The 10,056-nt window shown below is 36.1% G+C and overlaps 1 protein-coding gene across 4 annotated transcripts in view; it reads right to left on the bottom strand.

The window, feature by feature from the left end:
* Nucleotides 1–3,551: 3,551 nt before the first annotated feature.
* Nucleotides 3,552–10,056, bottom strand: part of RAB28 (RAB28, member RAS oncogene family) — a 63,415-nt gene continuing 56,910 nt past the window's right edge. Inside the window, exons 7-8 of one of the 4 annotated variants that reach the window (XM_051798490.1) lie at nucleotides 5,458–5,558; nucleotides 4,468–4,572 (exon numbers count right to left, since the gene is read on the bottom strand). In XM_051798490.1, coding sequence (XP_051654450.1) covers nucleotides 5,463–5,558 — 96 coding nt within the window. In that variant the 3' untranslated portion in view covers nucleotides 4,468–4,572; nucleotides 5,458–5,462. The other 3 variants (XR_007906463.1, XM_051798491.1, XM_051798492.1) reach the window with 3 other exon arrangements.

The following is a 10,056-nucleotide window of genomic DNA, read 5'->3' as shown; positions in this document are numbered from 1 at the left end:
CAGGACCTGTGTATTTTGCAAGTTAAACTTCAGCACATTAAATCCTAATCACATTCTATTCATAGCATGTGAATTCAGAGTATAAATTTGCTTCTTACGGATAATTATCTGGACTGGAGTTTTAATCTCATACGTATGCCATTACCCCTATGCAAACATGGATAAATTTTGGCTTTTTCTTTTCAGCAGCATTCAGCTATTTTGACATTTTAAGTGGTTAGCAGTTGGTTTTAAAAAAAAAGACAGCCTAAGAAATCAGATTATATGTTAAGCAGTAGTGCTTGAACTGAGAAAGAAAATAATACAGCACTATACAATAACCTCTTTGCTGGGGAACTAATGTGCAAATTCCAGAAAGAAAAGTAGTTAATCATGTAGCTTTGTAAATATAATTTCTATAAAAGTCAGTGCTGCTTTAAATACATCTATCAGGTCCCTCATAGAAACTGTTAAGCTACATCAGAAATGAATGCAAGTATTCTAAATAGGAAAAATTCGCCTGCAGAAAATTTCCCATTATTATAACTTTTTCAATTATGTTAAAGAATAGCACTTTAGTCTTCTGTCAATGACAAAATGTAAACAGCACAGTAAAGTTCTAGTTAGATATACCAACATTTACCTTCTAAACAGTGCTCTCTACTACAACTTTGTAAAAGTGTCACGGACATCATGAAACAAAGATTACAAACCTTTTGTGAAAAAACAACCATATTCCTAACATAAACGTAAAAAGAAAAAATACAATTGTAATTTATCTAAAATTTCCATCATCACCAAAAAGCAAAATAACCAACTTCAAATATTACTATGATATTTTTCATATTTTCCAGGTTATCAGGTTCATTATCAGGTGCACCTGCTGACAAGCAAATTAGCTCTGCATTTTAAAAAAACTGCCTGATGCAAAAGCCCTTTAATTCCAGTGAAACCCAAGCAATGATTTAAAGAAGAGGGTTTTTTTGGATGCCTAATTATACAGATAGTACCAACAATTTTCAAATTCCTCAAAAGAGCACCCTTCACATAATGATTCTAGTGACCTCACATGTGTCTAAATCTTAAAAAAAAAAAAAAGTTATTCTGGTTAAAAAGCAGCCTCGTGGGTTTATAATCTGTGTCAACTGTTAAAAGAACACTGTATTCAGAGAGATCATGAGCTCATCACAGGTTCTGGCATTAACAGCAGCTGGTGGTAAGGGAAAATACCTTCACACTGTTGCCTGTGAAAGATATTCAATCAGACTCCACCAAACTTTTGAACCACAAAAGGCAGTAAGTTGCATAAGCCTAATAACACTTCATATCTGTGTTTGAAAAGCACTGGTATTCTAACATACAGCCAGACACAACGTACCTACTGGTATCCACTGCGTCACACCAGACTGACCCAAGCAGCTGAACTTAGCAACAATCTTGAACCGTGGAGCTGTTACTGAGATGATTAGTTACAACAGCTCTGAGCAGGCAGATCATTTCACCAGTGTGGATCTGTGCAAGATCAGAGCCTGAACACGTTTCTTCCCTTCATCTGGCCTCAGCTTCAGGAAAAAACATGCTTCCCTCACCCCATCCCACTCCCCATGTCACTGGATGTTAAGCATATGTCACCTCACTTTTTGGAATGCATTATTTAACTTCATTACTGTTTGCTGAATTGCTTTCAACCAGTTCTCACCTGGGAAAAACCTTTAAGCGCATTAATATGGTACATCATTCAACTCCACCACATGTGAATCCTGTGAATCAGTAGCAGGACGTTACTTATGGAAGGCGACTGGACGCAGAGCAGTGGCTCGCTTGTCTTCCCCTACACACTTCTCTAACTAAATTTGCTTCTATCCCTCCAGTCACCAGAGAGCCCTTGCCTTCCCTGCAGAACAGTGTCTACTACCTCTCTCCATATTGCTTAATCCCCCAGAATTATCTCTGACCTTTCTGCTCAGCCTGGAGGAACTTGGGCCATAGTGCCGGCAAAGGCACTGCTGAATCTTCAACCACAGCTGCTGCAGCACTTCAAAGGCAGCTACCACAGCTAAGGATTTAGGCTGCAGCTGGAATCCGGAGGCTTGACGTGGGGTCCCCAGGGCTGAAGGAAAAGAGCAAAGCTCATTTGTAAGGATTAAAATGTGGACAGGTAATGGATCTCAATGGGGCAGGAAGGGTAGGGAAAAGCAGAGAGAGTGGAAGTCAGTATACAATACAAAAAATCTGAGGAGGTTAAGAGGGGCAGCAAAAGGAGGGACTGGGGGCATGGAAGACCCAAGATTCCTGGTTAGCGTAAATAATATACATGTACGTTAGGGAGGAAGAATGAATGCAGTGTGGAAATGTAAACAAAAATATCTTCAGAGAAGGTAGGCCTTTAACATAGCAGTTGGTGAAAAGATCAATGGGAATAAAACACAAAAGGATGTACAAGTCAAAGGCAGCCAGAAAAACAGGCACTGAGAATAAAAAATCACGATGAGATCGAGACATAAAATCCATCTATAAATGAGCTTGAAGTGGGACATGTGTAACGTCTTTCATACTGCAGGATTACCCCAAATGCAAAGTTTTTTATTATTCAGGGTAATAATGGGCTCAGCATATTAACTCATGAAAAAGCACTGTCTTTTGAAAAGTAAAATTACAGAAGTTCTTAAGGGAAAAGCACTGTTGGGTCTTTAAGACCATGCTACATATTACTTGAGAAGCAGGACTATGAAGCTGACAGACATGGACTAGAGAAAGACAGCTCCAGCCGTCTGCCTGCGCCACGTTGTGCTCAGCTCCTCAGAGAGGGGGCTGTTCTTTTCAAGAGGTGAAGATATGGGTAGCTTTCAGGGCACAAACACAACAGAAAATCTGAAGGTTAAAAAAAACTTTCCACCTGTTTTGGACGCCATAAATTTGTGAAATTTACCAACTACTTTAGAAAAAACTCTTTGAAGAGAAGTTCTCATCTGGTGGTAGTGGAAGAGAATTCACCTTACAGTTGCAGTTAACTATACGGTAAAGCCAGGCAGTGGGACATGAACTCCATGGGACAGGAGCAACAACAGACTGTAAGCCCAGAATAAATAATTTACTGCAAATTCATACCTACCTTAGTGTAGGATAATTTCTCAATATCTTAGCTGCTTTCTCAGAATTCCCACATACGAGTGATAAAATATTACACACTAAGTCATACCATGGAGTTATAAAAACATGTGGCAAGCTAACAGATCACACTTTTTTGCCATCTGCATCTTTTTTTAACATGGTTAAAATAGTTCAACTATTTTATTAAGCCACTAATTGTTTAATTGTTCCAGTTATTAAGCTTGAACAGTTTAATAGGAACATGCACTTGAAGAACCTCGTAATTTTCACTTGTGATATATAAGCTTCCTTCACAGCCTCATTAATTTTCTGAATCTCCAAATGTTTTCTTGTAGTAATAAGAAAGCACGCTCTAGAGTTTAAATAGGAAAAGAATTCTAGTTTGGAATTGAGATAGCTTAATTTTTTTTCAGTCCTTAGCTTTCTGTTCAGATGTGCCAGCAGAGAACTGCATGCCTAAGAGACTGCTAGAAAAGGAACGGAGGAGAAGTGTACAGAGCAGACAGCTTTTTATTTGTCATTTACTCTGAATTAGAAAGAAAAGACTACCAGGAAAAAAGTCATTCTGTTAATTATTTAAAGGGACCAATCCTAATTGATCTATCAACAGTTTCTAATGCATGTTGAATACATCACTCAACATTTACAGACCAAACTGTTGACTGAGATTCATCCATATTCATAAAGACATATGAGCTCATCTATTACTGTAAGAAGTGATGCTGCTGTAGTAATAAAAACACACAAAAACACTAGCATTTTTTAGAGCATCCATAGAGACAACTTCAGACTTCAAAGAACTATTTTTATAATAACAACTTTATTTCAAGCACTGTTTCTCACTGGATACAATTTATACATTTTATGCTAGGTATATATATTAATGGAACACTTTAGAAATTATCCCTAGATAAAATATATTACATGATTAAAATTATTCCAGCAATAGTTTTTCCAAGTTACATTTTACTGAGTCTTAGTTCAGATCACAGGAGAAAAAAATATTAAAAATGCTTTGGCAAAATACCCTTCCATAGTAATGTCTGTAAAAGCATTTTGAATGCAGGGCTGCTTCATCCATTTTTATTCTGGTATCAGTCAAATAGACAGGAGGAAACATATAAACAGTTATACCGTTATACAGTTTTATTTAAATATAATTTAAAAGAATATAGATCTTAATTTTTCAAAATATGTGTTCTCACATTTAATTTCAGTCAGTCAAAAAACTGGCTGATGCTTCCTAATGGACAATGGTGCAACCCCTTTCTGAAACCTCTAATTGCGTTGTTGCGCTGGTCACTGTTAAAACAAAATTCTGGGTAATCCCAGAGCCTGTGTCAAGGCAGGAGGACTGCAAAGGTATCAAACCAGAGAAGAACAGCATGGTCATTGAACTGCACACATGGAGCTTCTAGGAGGATTAATGGATCTCGTCACAGGCTCCTGACTGTAGTTGACAATATCTGCCTTCACCACCCTCTGTCACAAAAGAAAACACAGTAACAATCAGAAAATACTATCTTCATGCTGGCAAAGCATTCAACAGATATTTTAATATGAAACATGAAGGGAAAATAACAGATAAAACAGGAGGTTTGTCCTTACCTACAGAAAGTCTTATCATTCTATCAGTTTATCCATACTAAGCAAAAGCAATTGCCTTGGTAGGTTTTCACAACACTACAAATGGAACATGACTTTTTTGCCAAACAGTAAAGACAGTTCTACTTTCATGAAAATTCTTTTGTATGAAAATAATAAAACTATTTGTTTGCAAAGATGGTGCCATTTGTTCTTTAAGAATAACTGCTCAAATTGTAATTGGAAATTGTACCTAAGTTTTTGTTTTCGTCTTTACTCAAAGCACTTCACCAGAAAATATGGATAGAATTCAAAGAATATTTCAAATACAAACCTGTTTCACTAAAACCTTTGACAAGCATACTGGCTAAAGACTAAATTAACATAAAAAGAAGCTCTCCATACCATAAATATGTATTTTCCAATAAAGATACAACAGATACTACCCATACTATTTACAAAGCAATTGATAAGACTAATGGTCTCTCCTACACGAGGAGAAGGAAATGAGAATATTTTCTGTCCATCTCCATCTGAGACAGCTATGCAATACTTTGAATGCACAGCACTGAATACAGTAACACAAAGTATTTCAAGGTTTCTATGAACTATCTGGTTATTAGAAACACTGTGTAATTAATTGTACACAGAGTTCCAAATTAATATACAAGTGCTTACATATATAAAACATAATTTTCCAATAGAACTTACTGTAACACTTGTTCCTTCACATAACAGCAATGCACTTTATAAAAAGAAACCACCCAAGTTTTCCATCAATACCTGAACTACTGCATTGAGCAGATTTTGCTCTGGCAGTTGGAAGTGTTCTGAGGTTGGTTATCTTCTTCAGGATATTTCACTAGTTCTGCCCTGACAACATGCTGTTAACCATGTATCAACATGATGGATAGAGGGCAAGGAGAAGAATGTAAAAAGAAAAGAGAAGGAAAACAATGGAGAGATTAATCAGAAGTTGAAAAGTATGAATTAATAACACAAGAAGACTACGCAGAAGCAAAATGAATGCATTTTCTGGCCTTAGGCTGATATAAGAGCAACATGTCTGGCTGAAAGCGGCTCCAGGGCTGCTCCTCAAGCTTCTCCAAGGAGATGCCCTTTCAAAGCACCGAAGCGAAAGGTCCATGCAATCAACAAAAGCGTATTAAATAGCAAGAGAAGGGACAGAATTAAAAGGCAGGCGATTCAGTTGGAGAAAGATGACAATGGCCTATTCCTCCTTTAAATCTAAGATAAATACTACATTGTCAGCTTGTAACAAGTGCAGTAGCCTTACACAAGCAACTTTTTAAGTAATGTAACAATAACATTATACCTAAATTTATAATCCAAACCAGGGACATAAATTAAGAACCTCACATCAAAATGCTCCACACTTTGATTTTGTCTTTACTTCATATAAAAGTAAAAGGTTCTCATTTTTCCCCTTAAAGACAAACAAAACTGTTAAAAGCTTTTCATTATTAATGCAGTGTTCATGCAAAGGGAAGTAAAATTCATGTAACAATTTCAGCAAAGGAGAAGCAGAGGAGGTAGGACTGCTGTGAAAGATACAGTAAACCAGTTTAATATTTTTTCCTAAATTCTTCAACTTTCATGCAACATATCTTCAAGGTTAAAATGAACAAATGAATAAATACTATTATTTTAAAGGAAACAATGTATAAACTGGGTTATATGAATATATAAACAGTATATATTAAAGATTACCTCTGTAAATAAAACCTTTATGTCAAGCAAACAACAATAACTGAATTGTCTGGTAAGGGACCTGGATTTATTAGCTGCTGAAGTACTCTTCTTGAGTTTAATTGATCACATTCATATTATCTTATCTAGTGGACAACACTCATGATTTACTGGACTCCTGGCCCGATGTTATCAAGGGAAAGGTTTCCAAATCCCATGTAAGGCAGTAAGTAGTAGTTTTAGCATTAAACAGTGTTATCTGACCTCACAGGACCTAGTTTCTTCATACCAACCTTTTGACTAGAGCTGAGGGGAAAAAAAAAAAAAGAAAAAATAGTCTTGCAATCAGTAGGCAATTAATTGTTCCTCAAAACACTGGTCTAAATCCCATCCTGTAAACACAGGCAGGTTAGTGACCCATGCTTAGGCACACTGTAGCAAGAAACTGACTATCATAAATGACTCGGATTTTCTAAAGGAATTTCATCCAAATAAGACTAAAAAAATACCACTGCAACATTTCTTTTATTAACTCCATGGTAATTAAAAAAGTGGGCCTCTTTGCATCAGTTTCTATGTGAGGCGTATCATTGCCATGGTTCAAATCACTGTCAATAATGAGAAATAACCTTTCTTGGTGCAGGTGCTCTGTATTCCAGGTCTGACTTATCTGCCAAACATTTTATTGTACAAAGCTGGCGCACACACACTAATTTGCTGAATTGGCATTTAGTTAGAGAGAAAACTACACATCACTTACAAAAATGCTAGCTCTTGCCAATGCCAAGGAACAAAGCTGTACCCCATGCAGTTTTTACACTACGGTTGAAAGTAAAAAATATAGAAAGAAAAACATTTGATTAGTAAAGGAGCTATTTCCTCAAATTTCATCAGACCCTTGCAATTTAAAAGGGAGAGTATTTTGAGGACTGAAAATAAGTCAGAAACTGCAATTTTCTTACTTTGGAACCGTTCCATTTCAAAAAACATGCTCTGCTTTCCAGTCACGCATAAAGAGTAATCTAGTTCTTTGTTTCACCACAGTTTTGTCCAAATAAAGGTTTGATTAACAGTCATCTCAGCATGTTAACAGACAAGGGTTAGTAGCTCTAGCTGAGATAGTTTCAAAACTTACCACCCTCAAATGTCTGTCCTATTCCTCTGCTGGAGATCATTGCTGCCAAAGGAGAGTTGGTGGAATATAACGTGTACTTGCACTTCATCCACTTCAGCACAAAATCTGGCAGCTTCACTTTGAAACAACTTTCAGCAGCAGTTTAAGCTAAACTGCTCAACTTCACCCTGATGTGGCCAAAGCACATGATCACCTTCCATTTTCTGATTCTGCTGTGGGAGCGATACATTCCAGCAAAAGGGCAGTAGCAAATAGCTTGGGTTGCATTAATATCTTAAACTGCTGCAGCTGCTTTCTAAAACAATGCAGGGTAAATATAACTCAATTTCTAAGGCTTCTTCTTGCAGTTAATTAACAAGTTGTGCTGCTAATTTGAAAGGGACCAAGAACCCCACCCATTTTTCACAAGAGCTTCTGCAGTTCTGCCAGTCGTCAAAGCTCAGAAGTCGTGAGCCAAACTCCACTAATTCATTCAAGTTAAAATAATGGGATTCCTATTACTTATTTCTAGCCACCTATGAGTCACATCTAAGATCTTCCTAGTGACTGTGACATTTATAATTGATTCTAAACATGACAAATATGATCTTCAGGCATAAAATCAAGAGTGCTAGAAATAATTTATAAAGCATATTCTCAATACGAGACAATAAAACATGATTCACACAAAGTATTCGACTGTTGGCATTTTACATAAACTCAGTACTTCATCTTATTCTTTGTTACCACCTAGACTGAATGAACATATCCCCACATACTCTGACAAACACATTCAGGCAGCAACCTTCTCAGTTTTCAAAATGAGGAAATCTCACATTACAAAAAATACAGAAAATTCAAATATATAATCCAGCATGTAAATTGTGCACATTTATAAAAACTACAATGTTTTTTACTCTTTATTTAAAGATTAAATCCAAATCAACACTTGCATACTTTAAGGATGAGTCACACTGGGTATTGTGTTGTTTCTATTTGATTCTTTATAGCACTTATCTAGCATCCATCCATTTACCTATCGACTTTTACAGTCCAGTAGTCAGAGTATTCAATGCCTAAAAATTTTAAGGAACACATTTAAGGAAGTCCTGTGCCCATTTTATCAATGGAATAGGGAAAAAAAACCCATCACCACACTAAGGTACCTGTACCTGTCATAGAGTATATGGCAAACCAGAAATCTATAATGGCAACATCATCTAACACCACATCCTTCCAGCCATGAGACCAGCTCCATGCCTTTGAGAAACAGCATCTGCATATTACTGTAATTAGGCTTTTGTACTGCAGACTAATGAATTTCTCTCAAGACATGCCCTTCTAGTCATCTCCTCAAGGATATGAACGTTAAAGTTTTTTTTCTCCAGTTTTATCTAGAGATTTTTACCTTTTTTTAATCACTAGAGCCTGGATTCACATTAACAGTAATGTGTGCCATGGTGAGTATTTAATTTATGCATATTAACTATTTATAGGTTATTGCTAATGCTACTTGCGTAATGTTTACTTTGATCCACATATTGCAAATTCCATTGATCTGCTCAACAAAGTTAAAAATTAATTACAATACTAAGGTAGAAGGAAGCCTACTTAAAGCTGATATAATTTGACATAGAAAGTTATGTACTCTTGAGTCGAAGCTATGTAGAGGTTCTTTAAAAAAAAACTAAACACAGGCACATTCTTTAGAAAGCTACAACTTTCTGTATAACCCTTTTTATCATAGTTTCCTTTAAATTTAAGGTATTTGCATACCTTTCTACAACCTTATACCTGCGTTAGAGAACACAACACCACACAGCACAGAGAGGTCTAAGGCCGATCTTCCAGTGCTAGCTAAATGACCAAGGAATAATTAGAGAACTCTGTATGCTCAACCATTTATATGCAAATAATCAGAGAGTTCAGAACAACAGATGGATGGTACGTTAGTAGTCCTAGATCATTGAGAAGACACACTCAATATTTCTCTACCTATAAATTACAGCTTTTTGAAGATACTTTGCTTGATGGGTATGCTTTGTAAGTATATTTTACAATTTTACTGTTTGCAATACAGCTTTCTAGTTAACCACTTCAACACAGATTGTAAACACTGCTGTGGCAAAACACTTTGAGAAATTACTTATTTATTGTATATTTCAAAAAGCAGGAGACACCAAGTTGCATAAAAGAAACGTTTGGCCTTTTTATTTTAAATAAACTTGTTGACTTAATTTTGTGGTACTTGTTTAATACTGGTAGTAACTAGCAGTTTCAGGATATTACACCATTAAAACAGCAACCTTTTGGTTCAACAAGTAAATTTAAATAATTGCAATCTCAAACGTCATTATGCAGGATTGCCTCAGTAGCATAATCTTTGCTTTTGAGGTTTCTGAAACTGGGTTTGTAGAAAAACTTTTTGGTTTAAACCTATGCACACAGTCTTACTGGCAGAAAAGTTATTTTTAGAAGCAGAAACTAGAAAGAAGAAAGTGGCAAAGGAAAAGGGGTTATATTAGAAAACCTCTTGCTTGCTTGCTTATTTGAACAAT

This window comes from Manacus candei, unplaced genomic scaffold, assembly GCF_025592945.1.
Source record: "Manacus candei isolate 608988 ecotype Guabito, Panama unplaced genomic scaffold, ASM2559294v1 h1tg000048l, whole genome shotgun sequence".
NCBI classification, from domain to species: Eukaryota; Metazoa; Chordata; class Aves; order Passeriformes; family Pipridae; genus Manacus; species Manacus candei.
The sequence above is the reverse complement of the archived record's forward strand: the minus strand, read 5'-3'. Positions and strand labels throughout refer to the sequence as shown.